Below are 27,685 nucleotides of genomic sequence, written 5' to 3'. Positions count from 1 at the left end.
ATCACTTCATGCATTTTATTGATAGTCTATATTTTAAATCTGCAGTATGACATCTTACATAGGGAAAAAGCTTCTTCCTAAAAGATAACTATTAATAATCAAACCAGCTTTAATATTACTGACCTTTCAAGGTCTTGTTTTGCATTAAACAATTTAATGTTTAGCAGGTATAAAGCACTGTACAAAAAAAAAAAAAAAAGGAAACTGGGTACATTCTCAAAATTTAATACAGGGCTTCCCAACCAGGAGTCTTCTGGGTAGATATTGGAGAAGGGTGTTATGTTCAGATTTAAATTGAAAGAAAATGAGAAACCAGATAAAGCAAGCCGACCAAATTCACTTCACTTTGTGCTCCTTTCTGCTTTTTTGAAAGTCTCTCCCAGAGGTCAGGAAGCCCTGGTATAACAATCACTTTAGTCTTTACAGAACATACATTTATGTGCTTCATGTTCAAAGACATAAAGGCAGCTTTTGTTACCACCCCCCCTTCAAACCCCTTCAGGTTCTTTTGGCTTCAGAAAACTTTCTAAGACTGCTGCCCAGTTCTTTATATATGAATCCAAGTAAACATCTATACCAAAGCAGCTCTTCCTGGGAGAAGATAAAACAGGCACAGATACACAACCAGGCCAACTGCGTACCTACTCAATTTGATACCTGATCACATGGCCCTATATCTTTAAAAGCAGCACCAGGGACAAATGGAGCTAACAAGAGGTAAAAATCCAAACATCAGACGGTAAAAACACATACAAATCAATCAGATAAAAGAATGTTAGCAGAGGCGCACTAAATAGAGTTAAGGCTGGGCAGCTGGTTCAACCATACCTTGGTATTGGAATAAATCTGCAAGATCAGGAACTGAGAGGAACCCTGAAATAACGAGGCACAGTGGTATGGTGGGGTTCACTTTCATTTCACGTATTTAAGGTTATCATTCAACCCAGGTGACTATAAAGCAGCCTGTGGGTCTTTAGTAAACAAATCCTAATCAAAACCTAGTTATCTCACTGTAAATGTATTTGAGAGTGTTTGTTTCCTTCAAATTCGAATGAAAACACCTATAGAGAAATGAAAATAATCCTAAAACTGATACAAACTGTTATCCCTTGAAAGTTTGAACACTTCAATAACAGCTCTATTCTGTGCTGTATTTTAAATACAAAGTGGAGTTATTAAATCAAATGAGATCACTCAGCTGCTGGGAATATTATAGTATTTTAGAAATGTTTCAGTTAAGAACTCAAATTCAAAATGCTAAAACTTTTAAAGGGCAAGTACTCAACTCATAGCTGTTTCTTAGTTGCTTACTAAAAACCCAATTTCAAAATAAATGAAATACTTGTTCCTCAGACCCTGCACTTTTAACTTTCCAAATGAAGCATATTATTTTTGTTGATTTACACTTCCGAATGTTTTCCAAAAGCATGTAATTTACTATTTAACTCCATGAATTACAACACTGTTATTGAGTATTAAACATATTTTAGAATTACTATTCTTAAGGGTAAAAAAAAATGCCCGACACCTTCCTATGTGCCTTATCAATCTCTTGCATCACTAAGGTACAGAATACTTTAGAAAGTAGCAATCAGCACAGTCTTACAAGAAAAGAATAAAAGTGCCCTGCAGATGTGGCTTCTATGTACTTAAAATTGGTAATACATCTGATAGGGAAGCCAGTAAGGTAAAACTTTAAAAACCCAAGGCAAATCACTAATAATTTGTGTTCACAAAAGAACAAAGGAGAATAAAAAGGGTTGGAGGGGAATACCCTCCATTTTTGAAAGAAAAGTATTAACAACCACCACAAGGTGCCACTGTATTCTAGCAAGCGGTAAAAACGGCCTTTTAAGAGGCATTTTCCAACATTCACCTCCCTATCACATGGGTATTTTGGGAACCGACTGAATGTCATGACTGACGCTTGACCCATTTCAAGTCATGGACATTTGGGAAGCAGGTGGTTAAATTAAAAAGAAACATATTAAGTGAAAACCCTTCATAAATACAATCTGAGACACTGACATGAGGAGAACACTTGGCACAGAAAGGACATGTTTTCCCAAGGGGGGTAAAAATTACTTGAGGTAACACAGCTAAGCAGTTTCCTAATCTTAAAGTCTGGATAAACTCAACAATCATGTTTTTAGAGATCATATGTGTGTGTGTGTGTGTGTGTGTGTGTGTGTGTGTGTGCGCGCGCGCGCGCGCGTACCTGTGCGCACAGGTAGACATACACACACCACCACACATATAAAATCCCGGTACTAAACTTTGTTAACTGTACAACTGATAATTTCCTACACTTCCAACACTAATGTGATCTCTCAATCCCCACCTCATTAACCATTAACACCACTGAGGTATAACTAATGTGTTCTTTTTAGGGCAAATATTCCAAATGAACATGGCTCATCTTCTAGTGTTGCTATAAAGTCTGCACACTTTAAACCTAACTTGCTCAATTCTGCTTAATATTAATAAATCTCAACCTTGTCAGCTGCTTGGAGTTAAACGGACATAACACCTCAAATGCTTCATACCAGTAAGTTAATTTTTAAAAAATATCTGAAATACTCAAGGAAACTCAGTTTTTAGTATTTTTCCCTATGCTTTGAACAATGTAATTTCCCAACATTGTTTTTTCTTGTTCCTATTAACTGCATGAAGTTCAAACTAGGTCTTCAAGACAGAACCTTTCTGTAATAAAGAAAAAGTGCAAAGATACAAAATGAAATGTAAAGTCTTTTGCAAGAAAATGCTGCCTCAAGAGAATAGGTGTTTTGGATGCTGGTGGGGAAAAAAAAGACTCTTGCTCTCCACTGTACACCTGACACCTATGAATGACCTTGTCTTCAATGTCCACAACACTAATAAATACAGTCATGGACCTCGTACAAAATAAAAATTAAGTAGCAAATTCCACTAAAATATTTGTATCCATTCTACACAATCCAATGGGAATCAGTGAGTGCTATTGAAAAAGGTGTCCACATGCACATGTCCAGTATGTGCATTCTACTGAAGGCTAAAAACTTAAAATCCTATTTCCAGTGTTTATGAATAGCTTCAATATCTACATTCATAACCAGCATTCTGCATGAATTACCTCTTACTTTAATACTTCACAAATGAGTAATACATCTTGGGAGGTTAGGGAGGTACCTGTTGTCAATAACTTTCTTTTATGCTTAGAATGTGCTGCAGCTGTTTTTCAACTATTTAAAATGAACACCCTTATAATGGGACGTTTTATACCAAGAGGAAAATGGGTTTTTAGCCTATCAGGACTACCCTGCAGATCTGAAAAATCGTAGATTACACCCTTAGGAAAGGAGACAAGGAGGCTCACAAATATAAAGGAATCCTGACTTTAACATGGACAATTTTTTTAAAAAGATAAAATGTATTACATAAGCGCCATAAACAGTGAAATCTGCTTATATTAAAAAAAATAAGTGAAGCTTTGTTTGGACATTATTTCCTTGCAAGAGCAGTACATATCCTTAGTAAACAACTACCATATTTACAAGTTAATCTCCTTGATACTTAGGTAGGAGTGAAAGCCAGAGGAAAACATGAAAGAATGAGCTTTGAAATAACCTTTACAGTTAAGTTGATAACAGTTAAGGTAGCCAGATAATTCCTGAAGCAGACCTGTTTATTTTGTATAGTATCTGACTATACATGGTTAGTTTTCACTTTAAAGACCAAGGATATGTGCAATTCCTCTTTGGGCCCACTATCTTCTCCCAGATAAATAAGTCCTCCACATTCAGACTAAATCCTAACCCCAACTGGCCTCAAAAGAGAAATTCAGCATGAGTACACTGGGGTTCTTCACAAACCTAATCTCATTAACTAAGGAAACAACACAAAACGCATGTCCCATAGATTGTGAGTCAGTAGCCTCATCTTCAAACATGGGCAGCACAATTAAAATGTGAATCTCAAATGACCCAACATGATTCATTTTCAACAAAGGATGAACATCCCTTAATTCTTCAATTGGCCTTTAAATGTAAGATGTTAGGTCTGTGTTAAGAGTAATGAAGTATTAACAAGTGTGCACTGGTACCTTAAATGACAAATCTCGAAAAGAACGCAAATTTGACACTTTCCTATTAGTACACACATCTGTACCAACTTCAATTCTTATGCTAAAAGTGGTTTATAGTCTCTTTCCTCCACCTTCCCTTTTTCCTTTTCTGAGGAGCAGACTTGTGAAAACATCAATGTAACTTGTGCTAGGTGGTAGTGGTTTGTTTCTTGTTTTTAACCAAAACTACCAAATTTGTTAATCTACTTCATCAGCTCAAGCAGAATACTGTGTCGAGGACCTCACCATATGAAACCAGTTCCCGTCTGTATGATTACTGTCTTCATAAAAATTTTAAATTCTTCAGAGCAGTTTTCTTTACTCCTCTCATCTTTCATTTCCTGCCTAAATCCAAGTTAAAATACCAAGTTTCTATTGGTAATGCAGCTCAATTCTGCACACTGTCCTTTCCTTTGCATGTCACAGTAGCTGTTCACATACATTAAATACTAGATATGTTCTGCTCTTGACATCTACACACTTAGAAAAGCAGCTTTGTACTTTGGGGTGTGTGTGTGTGTGTTTACTATCTTGGCTCACAAAAAGCAGTTTTTTTTTTCATTTCTAAGCATGGTACTTTACAATTTTTAATGCATTAATACAACAGTGCATTGGAAAAGTACTGAGCCTCTACAAAATAGCTTTACATTTTTAAACAAATGAATGTGATTTTTCACTTACACAAGCATAGGCTTTTTAATATTTCCACAAGATAAATATCTCAATTAAACTATAAGCTCACTCTACAGTGTGCCACAGTGATGGGCTTAGGAGACAGTTATACACTTAGAAGATCCTAACCTTAGTGTTATTTACACTGATGTCCAATATCACCTCATCTGAAAGGTGAACAAATGATATTCAGCATTTAGCTGAATTTGTGCCAACTAATAACTGGGAATGGTATAGCTTTAAGCAATCACTTATGAAACATGTACTGTAACTTAGTCTAAACTGGCAGTTTCCTTTGCCCCTCTCCTATGGTGTGGGAAATGTTAAAGATCAACGTGAAATGGATAAAGAGCCATTGCTAAGGCAGATCTTTAAAGATAACAAAGGAGAAACTGATAAGCATATATGACAAATCATCAGTAATATCAATTACTGGTACTGAAATCAGATTTTTATGTCCTAAAACATTGCTTTTTAAATATTTCCTTTTATTCTGGAACAGAAACTGGAAAAAGGACAATGATTCACTCAGAAAGCAATGACTCAATTCAGGTTGCTACTTTACATTTAAGCACCACTCAAAAAGTGGGCAGAAAGCAAGTGATTCCTGTTTGCCCATCACTATACCAGCTACATAGCTGAGAGTTCAGAACTTAATTACACAACGCTTTCTCTGTTACCAGAAGCTAACACTGCTCTGCGACAAATAGGACAGGTAGAATTCTCAGACAACCAGCGATCGATGCAGTGGACATGGTACTCATGGGAACAAGGTAGTTTACGAAGTTTGTTGCCTTCAGTGTATTCTGTAATGCAAACACTACAGGTTTTTAATGCATCGTTTTCACCAAAACTTCTCATTGCCAAGTTGTCAATCTGTTCTTTGGTGAGTCCTCTAGGTTGGTCATCATCATCCTCATTTAAGAGGAAAAACTGAGCCAGACTAAGGAAGGGCAAAGAGCCACTTTCATCAAATGTTACCGGGGCCCTGTGTCGACCCTCTCGTCTGGCACCTGATGAGCCTGATGATGAGCTTCCTTCATTACTGCCTTCAAACACCTCTGAGCTAGTCTCTGAACTTTCACCACTGGAACTGGAACTAGGACTGGAACTGGAACTGGAACTTGAACTGGAACTGGAACTGGAACCAGAACTGCTACTACCACCAGAACCCCCTCTTCCATTCCGTGACTCTGCCCTTTCCACATTTCGACTTGAGACTGAGCCACTGGGCTCGGAATCACTATCGCTGTACATAAAGTAGCTTAACTCACCAAAACCTGTCATTATCTGCCTTAACATGGTCTGAATTGCAACAGATGTAGTCTCACTTAAACCAGTATTTAAGATTCTACGAATTGGAATTCTGATGGTACTGACATAGGTTCTCACACCTGCCCGTTCGGAACGTGAAAATGTACGCCTAAAACCTCCTCGTTCACTTTCATAAGTGACAGTATTGTTTGGCGTCTGAGACCTTGACCGAGTTCTGCTAGCTATGCTATCTCTCTGCCGGTATTCTCCAGGACGAACTCTTCTTACTTGCAGATCAAGGACTATGGTTGGAGGTCTCTGTCCTGATCCTGCAGATTCACCACTGCTGGTTGTGTCTGAAGAACCTGCTCCTTGTGAGGCATTTCTTGTTCCAGAAGCTGCAAAAAGACCTCTACTTAGCAAATCAGGTCCACTTATTTGCTGTCTCAATGTCACATGGTGTCGGGTTCTAGAACTTCCCTCAGTCTCATTTACCAAAGGATGCTCAAAAGTCTGAGATGAGATACTATGATGAGATCTCCGTGGAATTTCACTCATTGGATGCAGAGGTGACCTACTTCTTTCAGCTCTCGCTCGGGTTCTCCGATGGTCTGGGCTCCTGCTTCTTGCCCTTCTCTGACCTCTGGTAGGTGCGACTTCTCCCGTTAATGCCTCAGTTGAATTTCGTTCTGATCTAGATGGCCTTGCAGATGTTGATTCAGATCGTGGATTTTCCACTTGCCTTTGGCTGCTGTTGTCTGTATTTTCTCCACCAGAACGTCTTGCAGATGGTTCATTTTCATTCTCTGGATTTTGGCTCCCATTATTACGGTTAACGTTGATCTCTAAACTGAATCTGAAATCACCACTGTTTGGATTAGTCCGGCTCACTGCTCTCCAAGATTGGTTTCCTCTTTGACCACTTCTTGTTGTATTTCCAGTTTGTCTGACGGAGTTAAGCCAGTCTATTATAGAGTCACCATTGGACACATCATCTGAAGAGTCTCCACCTGTTTTTAAAACAGGGAGGGGAGAGGGAGAAAAAGGAACTACTAAAATTAGGACAATCATGTAACAGTGCTCTGAAACTGTGTTAAAAAACAGCAAAGATTCTGAACAGACCTCACATTTAAAGACTTTTGTGAACTACACTACACATATTTGCAAGTAAAGGCAGGAAGGTTTCAATTTCACTTTGAAAAAGCAAGCTAATCCTAGAGAAATTCAGAGAAAGTTTTTTTAAAAGGTATTCTGGAGGAAGTCTATTTTCAGAACTTTATCATATACAGAGCCTAGGAGACCACCGTGGACTGTCAGAAGACATTTTTCAGTCCACTGTCAAAACATTAACCAAACAAGGTAAACATTAGTTAGGGTACAGGGCTAGCATTTTTGTTCAAGTCACATTTTTTCGCATTTTTGTTAGTCTACAACATTTCCTCTAGGATCTTGACTTAAGTGTCTTTGATAATACAGGACTTTTAAAATACAAGACTGACTACTGCAGCCACTGCAAAAATATAAACAGGGTCTACTGGTTCCAAAGTATTTCAGGAAATCTTCGTATTACCAAGATTTTAAATTAACATGAAATTGGAAACCAGATAAAAAATGAATAGTCTGAACCTAGCATGGTGCATATAATGGCATGCTCCAGAACCAAACTGTTATTATAACCTCTATGTCAGACAGTCAAATTCCCTACAATCCTACTTAAAATTAATAGCAGGGTTTCTCAACAGTGGCGCTATTTCCATTTTGAGCCAGATAATTCTCTGTTGTGGGGGCTGTGCTGCTGTGAATTTTAGGATGTTAGGATGTTTGTCAGGATCCCTGACCTCCACCCACTAGATGCTCATAGCAAACCCTGAGCTGTGACAATAGCCAAAAATGTCTCCAGACATTGCCAGCGTCTCCTGGGCGGGGGTGGGGTGGGCATATAACCCATTGAGAGCCACCAGGTTGGAGAATACAGCATTTCTTTCCGCTGGTGGAGAATGCGCATGTTTGTAAGGAAGAAGTAATTTGGCAGGTAGGAGGAAATTTCAGCAGAGGTGCAAAATCAAGAAAATAACCAGCACATTTAAATAGGCCATTTCTCACTATGTCTCAATTAAATACAAACCCAAAGGTGAAGCAGAAAAAAAAAAAACATGTTGACATTCTCACCAAATACCAAGAAAATGCCAGTTCCCTTTCTGTTTACAGTTCCTTAGTACTAAATTAATCCGTGCTGTTTCTGGATAATCTTCAGCTGACCTTTCCTGGAGTTCCTTATCTGTTCCATCCTCTACCCACCCCCCAAGGCAAAATATACCTCTGTTTTCATCTGAGTTTTGTGGTGGTGGGCCCTCTTTAATTTGTTGTAGTCTTCTCAGCAACTCTTCCTCAGTACTTTCACCTGAAAATAGTTTAGAAATGTGTGCCAAATTACAAATAAAAACGGAGATGAAAACCAAAAAGAGTAGGAACGTGGGTAAAATTTATTTCTTTGGGGGCATGACATGGCAATTTATGCAAGTTTCTTTCCAGTTCACTTAATGCTTTTGCATGCGATTTCTCATTCTTTCAAACTGAAACTCTGGGAGGTAGATATCATCTGCATTTTAAAACAAGGAAACGGAGACTAAGTGAGAGACTGCTGTATTAATAAATGGCAGGGCCAGAATACCGACTCAGGCATTCTGATTCAAGTCTGGTATTGTTGGCTAAAAACGCACTCCCTCTTCTAAAAGTCATGCTAACACCTTACCTTTCAAAATTTAAATAATAACGCAAAGGTTAGAATTAAACAGAAATGAGGAGCACCAGAGATGATGAATTTTAATTAGGTTCAAATGAGACCTAACTGGGCAAAAGAGAATAACCAAACACAAAGTTCTGAATTGACAAATTTACCCAAGGACAGCTTTGGAGGACTACAACTGGAACATAATCTGGGAATCAGAGATGACCCCCCGCCCCAAAAAAAAGGTTGTCCTAGGAATCTACATTCTCATTAGCTCTTCCACATTTAAATTTATCTCTAGTAAATTAAATGAAGCTAGTTAAAACAAAAATATTGTTCAGTTCCACTTTTTCAGTCAGCTCACTATAAATTCATAATGTAAATCATAACTAAAAGATGTCATATAGGATAATTCCAAATAGGAGTGAACAGAATGAGGCAATAAGTACAGCAATAAATGTCATTCGGCATCCCCTGTATTAAAATGACACTTCATAAAGGCTGAAGAGACAGATTTTTAAAACAAGTTAAAAAAAAAAAAGACCAGCAATTTACATATATAAATCTTTACACATCGCATACCTGGGGTGCCTAGCAAATTGTTATCCCTCATAAGTCTATAATCTTCTTCACTCAGGTTATTTACAAATTGATAGAAAGCTTCTTCCCGATCCAATCGGTCCATCTGACTTCTGCGCTGTGCTGCAGACTGATCACCACTTCCTTTATCGTTAGAATCTGAGCTTTCCATCTTGATGAACAAGTGGAAAATAATCTAAAAGGAGAAAGGAGATGAATCTTGAAAACAAAAGTTAGCATGTGTTCTGTAGAACACTTTTAATTATGTGAAAATCCAGAATGCAGGTCAAGATGTGAATTTTAAGACCCCATATGAATAAAATTTCATAGAAGAAAAACTCCTGAAAAAGCCCTGTTATGTTAGGAAAAAAGGAGGTCAGGAATTAGCAAGCTATGGATCATGGGCCAAAATCAGCCCCGGTGCCTATATTTTCCTTGAGATCTAAGAGTGATTTTTTTACACTTTTAAAGATTGCTTTTTGTGTTTTTTTTTTTAACAAAAGGGAGATGATGTTTTGTGATGTCTAAAAAGTACATGAAATTCAAATTTCAGTGTTCACCAAGTTTTATTACAATACAGTCATACAGCTTCACTTACATATTGTCTGTGACTGCTGTTCTGCCTCAATGGCAGAGCCAAGTAGATGTGAGAGACTGAATGTGGCCCTCCCGCTGCTTTGCTCTGGTGATGATCTGTGCCTTCTAAGCTGCAGTGATGCAACCTGACAGCATTTCAAGTGCCATGCATATCACCATACTGTGACATTTTAAGAAATCACCAATGCGTTCTCATTTCAAATGAAGTGAAAGTGCACTTCAAATGTCACCCTCAAAGGCATAGGAGGGTATGGGTTATTTTGTTGTGAGATGAACAAACTGAATTCATTATGCAATGGCACTACTTAACTGTGCTAAAAGAAAATACACGTTCATACTATCAGACCAAGCATTCATCACCATGTTCCCAACTCACAGCTAAAGCTGTAGTCTGAAAAACTGGAAAATTCAAAACTAAATATCTCATCACCAAATATTTTCTCACAAGAATAAAAAACAAGGCTTCAACCATAGTAAGCCTCCAAGTGGCTTATTTGTTAGCTAAGCAAAAAAGGCTGTATTATTGATGGTGAATTAATTAAACTATGCTTGATTTCGGAAGCTAGAGAAATGTGTCCAAAGATGTTTAAGATTATTAGCTTTTTGGGGAGTAGAGTTGCTCAAAAATTCAAGGATACTCAGATGTCATAATCAATTGAAAAATGAGACAGCAAATGATTGAGTGGTTTTTCTTGGGCCTTGATGAGTCGACAAATGTAATTGATACTTTTCAGTTGTTTATTCAAGGAGTCAAGTGTTTATTACTCAAGTAGTTTGAAGTAACTACAGAGGTAGCCTCTACAAATAGTCTGCTTGGAGCAACTACAGGTAATATTTTGACAAAGTTGAGAAAACACTAACCACAGTTTGAAGTGGAATCTGCTAAGATGTATTACAACTGAAATAGTGGTACATGTATGTGTAGAGCAGAAAAGACAAGTTGGACAAATTTCTGAAGCCTGTGAAAATGTAAAGTGCTTTGAGTCTATGGGTATTCTTATATTATGCATCAGCAGGTAGCCTGTAGAAACTATTTGAATCTATTATATTGCTGAACCAGCAGTGTTAATGGTGAACTTCATTAGTGTGAACTTTACCATCACCAGCTCTCTGAATTTTTTGTCAGAAAAAGAAGCTGAATATCCTAACTTGCCCCACTACTTGTTAACAGTGCTGACATGCAAAACTGACTAAAATCATTTCAGCAACAACTGACACTGGAATCATAATGTCAAACAAGATGCTTCATGCACTTCTTATGCTATCAAAGAAATGAGAGCTCTGTTCCCATACAAATTTGTAGCAGATTTATTTTCTAAGCAAGAATTACAGTTCCAGAAGGACTTTTTTGGACCTCATTGCAAGTACAAAGAACACTTCCTTATTTCAAAATCCATTTAACCGGGGGAGCCTGGGTGGCTCAGTGGGTTAAGCCTCTGCCTTCAGCTCAGGTCATGATCTCAGGGTCCTGGGATCGAATCCCACATCGGGCTCTCTGCTCAGCAGGGAGCCTGCTTCCTCCTCTCTCTCCATCTGCTTCTCTGCCTACTTGTGATCTCTGTCTGTCAAATAAAAAAATAAAATCTTTAAAAAAAAATCCATTTAACCGTCCATCTGAAGAGCTTCCACCTAACCTTCAACTTGAAAGTGACAGGCAACTCTGCTGTGTAATGATATGCTAAAAGGTAAGTATCAAATGAATTCTATAAATGCCTTCTCTAAGGGATAAATATGCTTCATTAATTTATGCTTGTGGATTGATTAGACAGCAATATAGGCATACTGTGTTTTGTTGCACTTCACAGATACTGTTTTTTTAATAAATTGAAAGGTTTGTGACAACCTGGCATGGAGCAAGTCTGTTGGTGCTATTTCTTTTTTTTTTTTTTTTTAGATTTTATTTTATTTATTTATTTGACAGAGATCACAAGCAGGAAGAGAGGCAGGCAGAGAGACAGAGAGGAGGAAGCAGGCTCCCTGCCAAGCAGAGAGCCCGATGCGGGACTCGATCCCAGGACCCTGAGATCATGACCTGAGCTGAAGGCAGAGGCTTAATCCACTGAGCCACCCAGGCGTCCCTGTTGGTGCTATTTCTTTAGCAGCATTAGCTCACTTCCTATCTCTGCCTCCCATTTTGGTTAATTCTTGAAGTATTTCCAACTTTTCATCATTATTATATTTGTTATGGTGATCTGTGATCAGCAATCTTTAATGTTGGAATTGTTTTGGGGTGCAATGCACCATACCAATACAGGACAGCAAAGTTAACAGATAAATGTGTGTGTTTTGACTACACCATCAACCACCTGTTCCCCCGACTCTCCCCGTTTTCTTGGGCTTCCCTATTCCCTGAGACACAATACTGAAATTAGGCCAATTAATAAGCCTACAATGGCCTTTAAGTGTACAAATGAAAAGTCACACAGCTCTCACTTTAAAACAAAACCTAGAAATGATCAAGCTTAGTGAGGAAGCCATGTTAAAAGCCATGATAAGCCATAAGCTAGGCCTCTTGTGCCAAACAGGCAAATTGTGGATGCAAAGGAAAAGTTCTTGAAGGAAATGAAAATTAAAATTCACTCCAGTGAATAGATGAATGGTAATAAACTTCAACAGCCTTTTTGCTGATACGGAGAAGTTTTAGTCATCTGGACAAAAGATCGAGCCAGCTCCAACATTCCCTTAAGCCAAAGCCTAATCCAGAGCAAGGCCCTAACTCTCCTCAACTCTACGAAGGCTGAGAGACAAGGAGGCTGCACAAGAAAAGTCTGAAGGTTGGTTCATGAGGTTTAAAGAAAGACGTCATCTCCACAACAAAGAAATGCAAGGTGAAAGGGCAAGTGCTGATATAGAAGATGCAGCCAATGTCGAGGCAAGGAACTCTACCAGCAAAGATTACCGCTCACTGAAAACTCAGGGGATGGTTAGCACTTTTTAGCAATAAAGCATTTTTAAATTAAGCTATGCATTGTTTTTTAGGCATAATGCTACTGCACACTTAACAGACTACAGTACAGCGTAAACGTAGCTTTTACATGCTCTCGGAAACCAAAAAATTCATTTGACTTGTGTTGTAATATTTGCTTGATTATGTTAGTCTGGAACTGAACCTGCAGTATCTCCAAGGTTTTCTTGTCCCTATATGTGTGAAGACATTATAAAAAACGAAATATGGAAAATCTCACTTCAAGTCAGTAACACTAGATGAATGAATATCTGCCAATCATTTTAATGAGTACTACATTTAGCCCTAATTACTCAAAATGTTATCCCTCCAAAAAGAATGCCATTCTTTGTGTTATTAGACCTGTATTACAAAAACACTAATCCATTATTATTACTATTACCTTTCAAGTTTAATCAAGAAAAACTTTTGCAGAAATTTGGGCTTCTCTCCCTATCTAAATAACTATGTAATATGCTCAATTTTGCTTTTTAATCAGCAAAGCAAAAGAACAAATCACTACCTGGGCTTTTCTATTACTCTCAATTAACCACTCCAGTGATAAACAGTGGTAGTAAGCAATCTAAAATAAGACTCCAAACAAAAACTTCCATCCTCTAGTTCTTTTCCTTCCAACCCCAGACTGACCTTAAGTTCACACTGGAAAAAATAAAAGTTAAGTCCATGAACATACGAAAATCTGATTTGTGAAAGAGGTAATCTATATTGATACTAAGATTTAATCCCACACACAACACATAAAGTATCTGGATATTCCTAATTCAACTAAAGGGAAAAATAAAAACAAACCCTCTTTCAGATAGTGAAAAAACAAAAGACAAAGAAGCTTCTCTGTCTGGCTTTTTATAACCTGAAAGTTTAAGAAAATTGGAAATCAACAGCTTGAAGTTATATAGGCCAGGAAATGAAAACAAACAAAGGAAGCCAAACTTTCCATATGTAGCTAGGGAATACAATTTGGTATTGGGAACAGTAAGCAGCTAACTTAAAATACAGAAAAGCTCAAAGGAAAAAGAAACTACAGCCATAATTTTGCATACCAAATAAAAGCACCAGTAACATTTGCTAATATTCTGAAGCACTTAATATTGTGAAAGTTAACAACATGAAAGGACAATGTCCGCTTGTGAATGATCAGTAAATAGTTCTAAAAATAAATCATAATTTTTTGAGAGAGAGCAAGCATGGGTTGGGGGGAAAGGGAGAGAGGGAGAGAAAGAATCTTAAGCAGGCTCCATCTCATGATCCTGAGTCCATGACCTGAGCCGAAATCAAGAGCTGGACACTTAACCAACTGAGCCACCCAGGTGCCCTAAAAATAATTTATAAAAAAGTACAACTCCATAGGGTTGAAAGGCTTTCAAAACATAAATCTTCAAAGAAGACAAAAATGTCTGTTAAGTGCTGACATTTGAAGGACATGAGCCAAAGATAACAGAAAACATACATACTAAGTACTGTTTTAAGAATGGCACAAAGTCTTAAGAACAGTGTCAAGGAGGTTAAAGCCCACGTGGAACAGAAACTTGCAAAAATATGGGAGATTTTAAAAATGGCTTTGAAAAATATAACAATAAAAGGAAAGAAAGAAAGAAAAGAAATCTGAAATCAGAAAGGGGTCTTGTCTTGAATGTGGGGGGGTGGAAATAGTATACTAACAGAAGATGAAAAGTAGAGGCACTCAATTTCAATTTTGTTTCCATTTTATTTAATGAGAGAAATCACCTTTCAACTGCAAAGAGAGGAAAAACAAACTTCTCAAAGAGAGAATCAAGACCCCAAACTGCAAAACTTCTAATGATAACCTCTGAGAAATCAGAGTACAGGAGCGATGCTAAAAATACTAGATTTTAGAAATGATCAAATGTTCAAATAAAGCGAAGTCTATAAACTGTAGCACAGCAAAATCTAACAATAAACCTCGGGAAGTTCTGCAACAGACTATCAGATATACTGCAAACATGTAGAAGAAAATGTATTCATCAGAAGTGGGGTTCACTGCCAAATTAATCTCATCTACTTGACAGAGGGACGGTTCTCAACCTTGGCTTACACATTAGAGTCACCAGGAAAACCTCTGGGGTTGGCCAGACGGCAGTATTTTTTAAAAGTTCCACAGGTGGGGCACCTGGGTGGCTCAGTGGGTTAAAGCCTCTGCCTTCAGCTCAGGTCATGATCCCAGGGTCCTGGAATCAAGCCCCACATAGGGCTCTCCGCTCAGCAGGGAGCCTGCTTCCCTCCCTCTCTGCCTACTTGTGGTCTCTGTTAAATAAATAAAATAAGGGGCACCTGGGTGGCTCAGTGGATTAAAGCCTCTGCCTTCGGCTCAGGTCATGGTCCCAGGGTCCTGGGATCGAGCCCCACATCGGGCTCTCTGCTCGATGGGGAGCCTGCTTCCTCCTCTCTCTCTGCCTATCTCCTCTGCCTACTTGTAATCTCTGTCTGTCAAATAAATAAATAAAAATCTTTAAAAAAAATAAATAAAATAAAACCTTAAAAAAATGACACCTTTAAAAAAAAATTCCACAGGTAATTCTGTTGGGCAATTAGGGTTGAGAACCTCTTTGACAGGGACATGTGATGATAACACTGCTGACTAGTCTGGCCTGATTTCTGTAGAGTGTGAGATTATATATCCTTAAATGTCACAGAGAAATGGAGGCTAGATCAGCGTTTCTCTAACTTCAGCATACAAACGAATCAACTGGAAATCTTGTTAAAATGCAGATTCTGATTCAGTATATTTGAGATGGGGCCTGAGAACCTGCATTTTAAATAATCCTCCAAGGGTGGCTGGTCCTAGAATCACAGCTGAGTAGCAGAGTCTGAAGACAATACAGTTTAACAGATTCACAGATGTCAAATACCACCCTCAAAGATTATAGAGCAATGTTAACCTGCAAACAGTCTTGTCTTTAGCATTTAAAAGAGAGCCATGTCAGACATGCTAACCGAATCTCAGCAATTTAAAGCTGGGTGTTAGTAATGAAGATGTATGCATATGACAAATAATATTCTGAATTCTCAGTGGATTGTGAGGATGAGCTGAAATCAACAAAAAGATGGTAAATACGCTATCCCGAACACTTTATGAAGAATTATCAGGCTGAAATAACCCATCTTAAGAGTACAGAGTAAGGGGAAAACCTACTCATGTGACAAAGGCAGTTCACATGAAGACCTGAAGGTTTTTAGTTAACAAAAAGCTCAATAAAAAGCCTGTTTGACCTGGCTAAGGAACCTAACAAAGACCCATACTGCTTTCACAGGCCACAGTGTTCAAATAAAAATAGTAACAGACCCACTGCAACCTGTTGTTCAGATCTAGAGTCACCAAGATGATAAGCCAGGTAACACCATAAAGGAAATGCTGAATTACCTGGAGATGTCTAGCCTGAAGACAAGCCAAAAAATGGGCACAATTATGAATGTCAAATATTTAGAGTAATAACATGAAAGAAAGCAGAACCACAGAATCAAACTAGGGCCACTAGTTGAAGAACTATGGAAGCAGATAATTCTTCTAATCCTATGGGTTAACAATTAAACTGTCCAAAACTGGAGATGCCACCAGCCTCCTGAAGCAAGCAAACTACCCATTCCCTGGAAATATTCAAGCACAGGCTGGATATTAAGAGGAGATTCCTTATTAGGTAGGAGTTTGAACCAAAAGACCCTTTGGACTAAAATGTCATTAAGGATGGGAAAGTCTCTTGGTTTTCTACTCTGAGCCTAGGATCCTATTTAAGCTATATATTCCAGCACCACAATTTTGCTGTAACACTTTGACAAGACCAATCCACTTAAGTTGTTCCATCCCCACCCTCCAACACACTTGGTCATTTACTACCTTCACACTTCTACAAACCCTGTTCCCTCAGCCCCTTCTTAGTCTCTCCCCATTTCACTCACCCTTTAAGTTTCAATGAAATATTACCTCCTAAGAAGCTATTACTAGCTCAGATGGCAACTTTTTCATCCACCTCTTCACATAGGGTTTGTGCCACTAAGAGTGGCACTTTGTGCCTTACGTGGTCTTTTTTATTTTTGAAATAATATGAATCTTATTTACCCAACATAACCAAAGTATCATTTTGACATGTTATCAATATAAAAAAACTCAAGAGGTTTTATTTTCTTTTTTTAAAACACTGAATCTTTGAAATGTGTATTTTATATTCACAGCACATCTCAAGTTGGATACTAAATTTTCAATGGTTAAAGTAAAATGTAGTCCTATCAAAACAACAAAGTTGTATTTAATGAGAAAATATACACTGCTTCAGTTTTCATTTAACTTGGTTAAAATTAAAGAAAATCAAAAGTTCAGTTCCACAGTTATATCAGCGACATCTCTACCTTACAGTTTTGAAAACAACTAAAAGGTAGAGAAATCACACACATGGAAAGAATTTCAATGTGTTCCCAATATACTGTTCACAACCTATAAACCAACAACTTCTACATCCTCTTTAAGTTTTTAAAAAATAAAATAATGTTGAATACTCTACAAATACACATGGAATAGATGATTCTTTCCTATGCTCACCAATCTTCAAGACCCATTCCTGACCTTTTAGAATTTCTATCACTTCCTATATGTTAAATAGAGATTAAAAAAAAAAACACTATACCTCTATTCAAAACCCTACTGACACTGTGATTTTAGGAACCACTGAATCCTAAATAGCTCTTGCCTGATGAGCTTAGAGGTTAGTTGATTGCATGCAAGAAGAATTTCTATCTTCGTTTAATTTTATCTTCCAATTCAACATTTTTAACAATGAGACACACTCACAAAGTAACACGATTGTCCAAATTACTATTACTTACACAATCACATCCTGCTACCCTTTCCCCCCTCTCATACTTACATACCAGAGAAAATCAAGGGAAAGAATTTCCCCACATGACATCCCTGCAACATACTTATTTCAAAACTGTGAACAGACCAGCAAGGCTTCATTAAACAGAACACACAATATTTTGCTAAGGTATAGGTTTCCATTAAAAAAACAGTTTGGTTTTTTTGTGGTTGATTAGGGGACAGGGAGAGAAAAATCTGATTTGCTCCCCTATATGTGCTTCCTTTCTGCCTTACTCTGCATTTCCCCTAGGCTGGGAATGGGGGTCAAGAGATTTCAGCACTGACAAGTGCTCTACCTCTACCCTTTGGGGACACTTAAGGGGTGAGTTATGGCTGTAACACGTGCAGAGTTCCCCGGGACTAGAAGTAATTACATTTTGGCGGGGGGGGGGGGGGGGGGGGGGGGAAGGAAAACCAGAATGTTAAACAATGCTTTCAAATGCCTTGTAAAATAATTTTACACACAGACAACCCCCTATCCCCACCCCTGAACTTGGTCTTATTATCTAAGTGGCACAAAATGAAAAAAAATACAGTAACTCTAAATCACAAGTTCAGCCCCTGGTAGATGTAATATCACACTGGTGAGTGAAAATGAACATTTTAATGGCTACAGCATGCCAAAGATGCCAGGACACCATAGTTCAAATGATCAAATACAGAACTCTTTCCATTCTGGTGTCAAACTTTAATAAAGAATTATGTTACCAAAATGTGTCTCTAGAGTCTACTCTATGGTGGACACTGTAATACATTTCCAGTTTAACTAGTAAAAGGAAAGAAGGACTCCCACACTCCTGGGCTCCTTCTATCATCATAAAAGAGAGAATCTTAAATCTACTTAGTTATCTTACTCTCAGGTATAATATTCATGTGTGTAAGTCAGAAATTCTGGATTACATGTATGATTAGCATCAGCCACTTTTAAACTTAAATATGCCTATGAAAAGCTTACCAATAAAACAATTTAAGAGAATATGTAATTGTTAAATCACTTAGGTCTTTCCCTAGTTATAAGCAATACCCATCACCATATATTCATATAGCACTTCCACTTATATTCCATTTAATCCTCACAACAATCCTGTGAAGTAGGAACATCACCTCAATTTTGCACCTAACAGATGTATAGGAAGAAAAACTGATTTACCAAAGACCATGTGGCTAGTAAGCGGAAAGAGCCAGTAATTAAATCCAGGTCTCCTAATTCCAAATCCAGTCAACTTTTCACATATGAACAACTGCCTCCCCATAATATTCCAAAACTACAGACTTTAAAACACATCCCTTCAATCCCAATAGGCATGTCTAAAGTAATCAACCTCACTATGAGATTTTTATACCATGTTCACTCTGGGTATGAAAACTTCTAAAACAACAAAGCACCTTTTATAAGCAGTATGAACCAAGCAGGACTTATTTTAAAGTAAGTCAAGTTTTAGTATTTGTGTTTTAAAAACAAAAAATAGCATACTTTACTAACCTTATTTCTTTCAGAGTACTGTGTGCCAATATATCCAAATCCATTCCTGGAAACGAGCAGCCAAATTACAAATTTTGCCAGTCATTTCCAAAACTACTCGTTTGGCCAATGAATGTGTGACTGTGTCAGGTAAATTCAACTCTAGGAGGACAAGCCAGCAAGAAAACCAAGCCTGGGGTTTATTCTGTAATCAGGGAATTTAAGACAGATTTTATTCACCTTGATTAAAGAATTGTTAGTGATCCCCATTTCTTCTACAGTCATTACCATATATTAGTATAAGTTATGCAGCTTACTATGTTTCTGACCACTGTTATAAGTATTCCATTAACTCTCTTCAACCATGTACTCCAAACTTTAAAAAATGTAAATGTTGTTATATTAGGGTAAAAAGGGTTCTGGGATCAAGCCCTGCATTGGGTTCCTTGGTCAGTGGGGAGTCTGCTTTTCCCTCTGTCTGCTGCTCCCCAACTTGTGCTCTATCTTTGACAAATAAATAAATTCTTAAAAAAACAAAACAAAACATGGTCCAATACTAATGGGTCAGGAGACATGGTGCTAAGTACACACATACTATACTCAACAGACATACTGCATACTGCATCACAGTACCCAATGAAGACGACTGAAGGCACCAAAATATACTGTTAAAAGACTTTATAAAAATAAATTATGAAATTTATTTTTTATGAAATGTTTGTGTGACTATCTGTTTAATAATAAGCCCCATCTATTAAGTCTGGAATAAATAATCTCTTCTTAAAAACAAAAAGGTATAGTGGGAGGGAGGAATCAAGGTAACCTAATATCAACTACCAAAGCAGCTTGAGCATTTTTATCTTTTGTGTTCATACAAGCTCTAAAACTCAATAATGTTCTAACGCACAACAGGCTAATTAAAAAAAATCATAGTATCAAAATAAAAATGTGTCATACTGAAAAAGAACAAGTATCATTCTGCTTGCAACAGAGCTTCATGAAGAACCTCAGAGAATAAATGAAAACTAATGACATGCAATCCTTGTCACTAAAGCTCAATAATACCACTGCCAAAATGAAAAATACCTCATGCAGTTTTTAAAAAAGTCAAATCACAAAGAACCACTGAATTTGAGGTCAGAATATAAAGTACCATTGTGTATGTAGTCACCAAAAAGTATTGAGAATTCTTCACATGCAAAACGTTTAATTAAGGGACGCCTGGGTGGCTCAGTTGGTTGGACGACTGCCTTCGGCTCAGGTCATGATCCCGGAGTCCCGGGATCGAGTCCCACATCGGGCTCCCAGCTCCATGGGGAGTCTGCTTCTCCCTCTGACCTTCTCCTCACGCTCTCTCTCACTGTCTCTCTCTCAAATAAATAAATAAAATCTTAAAAAAAATAAAATAAAATAAAATTCTTAAAAAAAAAAAAAAAAAAAAACGTTTAAGATTTTATTAGCATTTGTAACAAATAAAAAATGATTAATAACCAAACAGCTTTTTTTATCCTATCAGTAAAAGGATAAAAGTAAAAGAGGTGGAATTTAGTTCTGTGAAAAGGAAAATATAGAGGTGGTACTGGGTTCTAGTCTTGGCTGTAACATTAACCAGCTATGTAAATTTGGCCAATTCACTTAACCTCGTGTGCCTCAGGATCATCATCAATATTAAGAGCACTGGAATAAAACCATCCATAAGGTACCTTCCAGTTCTATGAATCTGGACTATGAATAAAATATAACCCAGGTCACATTACAGTAATAAGTCAAAAATAAAACTAAAGAAACAACATGAATAACTAGGATGTAAGCTTAAAAAGCTGCGCTTTTCTCACCACCATTTCACTTACGCACTTCTATCTCCCTTTTGTGACTATCTTACATTTTTCAAAACAAATATAAAGCATCCCTCTCTAAAAAACATGACAGGGTTGATGTTTATTTCACTGCCTTTACCTACTGCATGATACCTGTCACCACCCACACAATTTGTTGATTATTTCCAATATTGGCCTGTCAGAGGATGCTACCAAGACCTCTACTACTGTTGATACTATCACAGCAATACAAAATTATAAAACATTATCTGCATGGCAGTGTTACTTTAGCCTCATTTATATTCTTCTACCGCTACCACTTGAAAAGAACAGCAAGATAAAAAAAAGGATTCAGAAATGTCCCTCATGTGTCTAATCTCTTGGCAGGAAGTCTACTGACTTGCAGCTCACAAACAGTTCTGTTACAATCCTCAGAAACAGTTAAATCGAAAGATTATTAATACGAATGTCAACAAATCAGAGGACAGAGATCAAACCAAATGGTGCCAGTTCACAGGGACAAGTTAATTAAAAAAGGAAATCATTGTGATGACATTTCTATTCACGCAAGTACTTTAGACAGTAAATTTAATCTTCGAATACCCGTTTCATGTTCTTTTTATTATTGAGCTACATTACTAAATTAGACCTTGGTCTTATCCACACAAACTCGACTGTGCCTTCTCATTATTCCCAAGAAGTCAAAAAATGACTGAAAAACCCAAAATGTTCATGTGTTTATGAAGAAAGTTATTAATGTAAGTCACTGATTACTGGCAATTTTGGTAAGGTAGTATCTTAAGAACATGAGCTCTCCATCAAATATTAACTTTTTAGTAAGTGAAGCAAATTTTTAAAATTAAAATCCCCTGACCAAAAAAGAAAATACTATCTACACAAATGACTTATGTTATTTGAGGAAAACAATTTTGTGTTACAGAACCAAACATGCTGACAACTGTGCTTCCTGAACCAGTGTTCCTACAGAAATGATGACAAAAATGACCATATGTCCCCAGTTTGTCCAGAAGAGTAGCAATCTACACCTGTTGTCCCACAGTAATTATTAATACGGCCCTCTTTCACTCTCAAAAGCATTCCAGCATGGATAAATTAATATGGTCACCTTAGATGTAATTGACACTAACAGGAACTTTGGTCAATAAAAAAATGAAAATTATAATTAAGAGTTAACTTCTTTTTCCCTACAGTTAAGTGGAGAGTAAGAGGAAAGAGACCATTTTTCATTCTAAAGAAAGTTTAAAACATTGAATACAAAAATCTCCTCCCCGCTGCAAAGTAACTTGTTCATCACCATGCAAACCTCTAAGAGCACCTCAATCTGTAGTCGTGAAATTACTGCACAAGGTCTATAAATATACATACACACCACAAACTGTCTATAAATATTTGTCTTACATGTATGTAGGTACTATTAGGACTGATGAAATTAAAGTCCTGGGTCAGAAAATCTACAACAAAAAGATCCACTATGTATTTCAGAAACAAAATCACAAGTTCACAAGCATATGCCTGAACTATTCAAAACTGCCAAGATTTTCATATTTTAAAAAATTTCAATTGATGACTGGAAAAATGAACTGTTTGATTATCTGGAAATTTCCATATTCAAGGGTGGCAAAAAACAACGAAGGAAAAAACAGACACAGAATACTTTCTTAAGCTGGTTATCAAAACTTCAATGGATTATGTAAATTGGTATTTTTTTAAATTGATGGGCCATAAGGTTTTGGAAATCTCTGTGTTATACAGAGATGATAAGGAAGTAGACTTACAAAGAAAACAAAACATATCCTAGGCAGTGGCCCAAAATTCTAGCACCTTGCTGGTCTGGATCTGAGAAAGGACTTTTCACTTTCTAATTTGTTACCCACTCTATGGTAAATCAAGACAGAAGAGGCTGGTGAGTGATTTGCTCTATTTTGCAATCTACTAGGGCTATGCAGAAAGTAATATACACATTTTAATTCCATAGATACAGTATCATATCAATATGGATATTGTATCCATAGATACAAATGTCCCATTTGACCTACTGTATTATCTAAGTCCCTACAACATGTTCACTAACCTCAACGAATATATCCAACCAGCCTAACATTTCTAGATATCACTTCATTAAGCTATTTCTTAAAACCATGTGTGCTTTTAAATTAAGTGTGTCAAATAATATCACAAGCAGTAATAGCTGAAACAGAAGCCATGACATAAAAAAGGGAAGAGTGTAATTGCTAAAAAAAAAGTCTCTCCTGCATCATAAACCAGATTCTCTTTAAGTGGGAACAAAAGTTTTTGATACGACATAACCTGTAGATTTTTTTACTGCAACCTTTATTTTCTTTCCATCTCCAATCTAATTAGAGAGCAATTAAGTCTAGAGGCATTAAAGTTTAGTGACTTCAGCATCAGAGACATCTGGGTTAAAATGGGGGCTCTACCACTTATTAGCTATTTAATTGAGGACAAATTGCTTAACCTCTTTTGAGTCTCAGTTAACTCTGTAAAATAGTTAATATCCTCATGGGGCTTTGCTGTGAGGATTACAAAGTCATGCAAGTGAAGCACAGGACACAGAACATAAGCATTCATTACAAGTTAGCTTTGAATTTAGGCTAACTAACTCCATCCCAGTTTGCTTGGGGCAGTCTAGGTTTGCACCTGTTGTCCAGGCATAACTATTAATAATGTCCCTTTTGCTCTTAAAAGCATCCTGGCTAAGGCAGTAAATCATGTGGTTACCATAACAATGATGACGATGAAAAGAGTGAATATCAGAGTATTTTTTATCAATTATGACTTTCTGGATCTTGAAGGAAAAAAATGAACACCAAACAAAATAATGTAAGATTATATTCCTGCAAGATGTTCTACTGATATTCATTTAGTTATTCAATGAACATTTAAATGCTATTTATTTAGACCTATCCCACCCCAACAATGACTTAGGGCAGCAAATTTCCATTTTGTTCTTTCTGTTCTATACACGTACTGGTAAATTTCATATATTATTTTAGAAAGGGAAAATTCACAGATAAAACACTAGTGGAGTTCCAGCTATTCAGACACACTATCCTTTGAATCCCAATAAAAAATACCCACTCTTATTATGAAGAATGCCCAACACCAACAAACATGTATCAAATAAGCCCATCCAATTACAGGGCCTGCAAAACAGAATAAATATTTTTAAACATGCATTCTACACAAAAATCATCAGGAGACGCAACAAAAAATAAATTACCTGACTGTTATGACATAGTATTGTAATACAATAAACTGGATTTTAGTTTTCTTCACTCTCTGCTCTAGAAAAAAAAAGAATCCATTATTCTTCCTCTTTCATAAGATACACATTTTCTATGAAATAGACACATCCTAAAAAACATCCTATATATTTTAAGTTACACACCCCATAACCCAACCTAATTTAATATTACTATTAGGATATTTGGGGAGATGGAGGTCAGAGGAAACCAGCAATCTTGTGTAAGATGTAAGATTTCCTTTAAAGGCTGAAAGCCAATCTACCTTTTAATATAAGCTTGCTTAAAATAGGCCTTTCCTTATCAGACCAGTAATATTTTCAGATTCTGATAGTTACTTTCAAGGACTTATCTGGCACATTACAGTAGCCTATGGCAGGAGCTAAAGTATGAGAAGATCACTAGGACATTAGAGCTAAAGAATGAAATATTTTTCAGTTTAACAGTCTCCTAAAACCATAGTTTAAAAATTATTTGGATTGGTTTTCCTGGGTACTTTATTTTTATAATCTAGAAAGCTGATTTTGGGGGGGCAATAATTGTGCCTGCCTGGTCTCAAGTTATCCAGGATGGACATAATGTACCTAATAGGACGATATGAGTAATTGTGTCTTTAATTTAGAAGAATCAAGTAAGTGATTCTAGTAGTAGAAACGACTAGTAGTACATTTATTTCTTCCTCCCTTCAATCATCTAAAGCGACTGCAGTTAATTCTGATTCAGGAAATGCGGGCTCTTTATTTGCACCAAAAAATTATTGTGGGACCTTGCAAATGGTGGATGACAACCTGATATAAATGCTTCCTCTTGCCCCCAAACGAAAATAATGACCTAAATAACAGGACCGCTAGGCCTCAGATTCCCGGACTAACCTGTGGAATAAGTATGGGGAAACTGTCTAAGGAAGGAACGTGGCTGTCTCCTCCATCTTGAAATTAATCAGCATAAGGCAAAAAGGGACTGAGTATTCAGGAAGCAGAAGCCCAACCGGTTAATACTAGTTACTAAAGCTATGGCGTACGTGGCAGGTACCGCCCGCAGAAGCCGAGACCCTTAGGCTTTTCTTGGGGGCGGGGGGGGGGGTTGGGTTGTTGCTGGATTAAACGGAAATTAAGTTGAAAATCATTTGGCCCAATTCCCACCCTTACCCAGGGAAAAACAACAAGCACGCAATGGCTTTCCCCTGTCTTTTCGGGGGCTCCTTGCAGTGATATCTGGCAAAGGATACGCCAGGGTTACTCGAGTAAGGGAGTAAACCACAGTTGCCCCAGATCCTCAGGGAAGATGTCATCGTGGCCCCAGGGGGCGCCTAATTTATAGTGCCCAGCAGAAGAGCTCAAAATGGGGTTTTGCAAATCCTGGGAAATCTAAGGGTCCAAGAGTTCCCAGCATCTGACTTAGAGCAACCTGATTTTTTCCCCTTTTCCCAAACCCAAGCCCGCCATATAAAAGGGGGATGGGGAAGCGAGGGAAGCCTCCAGAGAACCCAAGAGAAAAACCTGAGACGATCAAAGATTCTCACGCCTGAGGCCAACACTCAAAAATCGCCTCCCTCAAATTCTTAAGGCTGTGGAGCGCCCCGGCTTTAGCTCGCACCGCCACGGAGAGGAAGTACTACCCACCTCCTTCCCTTCTTCAAGAGACTGTGACTATACACCCAACTAAAATGGCAGCGGTGACTACGCCACGGAGCCCCCCGCAGCAATCAGCGCCTGGGGTCCGGAGGCGGTACTGAGCGTCCGCCACGACACGACACTCAGGCCATTTTGAGAGAACGCGGCAGCTGCGGCGCCGCTGTCTTCCCCTCGCTCTCCATCCATTTCTCAAGAGGATTTCCCAAGGCTTCACTTACTCGGTTTTGGGTGTCGGGTCCGACTCTGTCGGTTCGGCCGCCGCTGCCGCCGCCGCCGCCGCCGAGGCTCCTGCGCGCCTCCCCTGCCGCTGCTCTCAAGCCCGCCTCCGATGAGTCGCTGGTGGAGACCCGCCTCTAGCCCAGCGCCTGCTCGGAGACGTTGCTCAGGCAGCCATTATCTTCCCCATTGTTACCAAGCAGCGACAGGAAACGACTGCCCACAACAGGAAGTGATGATGCGGCGTTCCGGCCCCGAAGCCCCACTCCCAGCCTATTAACCAATCCCAGGCGATTCCTCGAAAAGGCTCGGCGGGAGGAAGAAGGGGGCAGCAGACGACGCGGCAAGGCGGACCGCGGTCTGGAAAAGGAGCGCGGCTGTGACGCCCACCATGTGACAGGCCCCACCCTCCTCCGCCATTTTGAACGGTGGCGAGAAATTCGCATCCTGGGCACTGTGGGAACCTGAGTTTTCCCGGTTCTGGAAACTGAAGACTGTCACCGCCTTACTGCTTGAAGCCTTTTTCAGAGAGCGCGAAATGCGGTATTAGTCCAACCTGACGTCGATTCACACGCTTAATTCAGACTAGTTCGTACAGCATCTTACCTTTTATTCAACAAATTTATTGAGTGCCAACTGTATGTCAAGTATTGAAGATGTTGGGAATGCTGCGGAAATTAAAACGGACCAAAATCCCAGTTCTCATGGTTCTTTATATTCTATCTTCTCATGGTTCTTCATACTCGGGAGAGGGGACAGTAATTACTATATATATGTATATATCTGGTGATAAATACTAGGGAGAAAAAGCAGAGGAAAGAGGGTGGGGTGGGAGAGTGCCTGGTGGGGGCAAACGGGAATTACGATTTTGAAGAGTGGTCAGAGATGGCCTCTCTGAGATGGTAATTTTCTGAAACACTTGAAAAGGGTCGATGATTGTAAAAGGGTGGGAAAATCTGATAACATTGGAAATTGTAAAAGGACAGTTACAGAAGGCCTTTCTTAGATGGTAATGCCTGAAGGAAGTTAGGAAACCAGCCACACAGCGTCCAACACCGGTTTTCGCAGTCGATTTAGAAAAACAACCTTACCCAAGTTTTTAGAGTGTTTTCCGTGTTTCTTTTCCCATTTTTTTCTGTTTTCTCTGTTTCCAGGTAGCCCTCCAGTTACATGCTTTCTTACTTTTCTTCCAACAAACCAAACTTTTTCCCACTTCTACAACTTTATATAGGCTAGAATATTTCCCCTTCATATCTTTGTTCTCCCCAGAGGAGTCTCCCTAACCACACTATCCTAAATAACAACTTCTCCAGCCCCTTATCTGCTTAATTTTCTTTAAAGTACTTAGTCTGAAAGCATATTATTTATTTGTTTACCCTACCCCTTAAGAGCAGCAAACCTCATTGTTTTGTTTATTGTTATAACACCAGCGAACTCATAGTAGATTATCAAATATTTTTTAACAGTTAACATTTTATTGAATAATTACATGTTAGACACAAATCTAA

General features: G+C 38.1%; 1 protein-coding gene across 5 annotated transcripts; it reads right to left on the bottom strand.

Moving 5' to 3' along the window:
• RLIM (ring finger protein, LIM domain interacting) lies at nucleotides 1-26,385 on the bottom strand. Of its 5 annotated transcripts, XM_047715341.1 has the most exons (6): nucleotides 26,180-26,385; nucleotides 24,306-24,369; nucleotides 19,248-19,293; nucleotides 9,339-9,531; nucleotides 8,346-8,429; nucleotides 1-7,077 (listed from the first exon to the last, which is right to left on the bottom strand). In XM_047715341.1, the coding sequence occupies exons 4-6, from the start codon at nucleotides 9,505-9,507 to the stop codon at nucleotides 5,432-5,434; spliced, it is 1,899 nt and encodes a 632-aa protein (XP_047571297.1). In that variant the 5' UTR covers nucleotides 9,508-9,531; nucleotides 19,248-19,293; nucleotides 24,306-24,369; nucleotides 26,180-26,385; the 3' UTR covers nucleotides 1-5,431. The 5 variants fall into 5 exon arrangements, with proteins under 5 accessions (XP_047571297.1, XP_047571296.1, XP_047571298.1 ...); XM_047715340.1 differs by lacking the exon at nucleotides 19,248-19,293; XM_047715342.1 differs by lacking the exons at nucleotides 19,248-19,293; nucleotides 26,180-26,385 and adding an exon at nucleotides 25,200-25,218.
• Between the last annotated feature and the right edge of the window lie 1,300 nt (nucleotides 26,386-27,685).

Source organism: Lutra lutra, chromosome X, assembly GCF_902655055.1.
Source record: "Lutra lutra chromosome X, mLutLut1.2, whole genome shotgun sequence".
Classification (NCBI taxonomy): domain Eukaryota; kingdom Metazoa; phylum Chordata; class Mammalia; order Carnivora; family Mustelidae; genus Lutra; species Lutra lutra.
The sequence above is the reverse complement of the archived record's forward strand: the minus strand, read 5'-3'. Positions and strand labels throughout refer to the sequence as shown.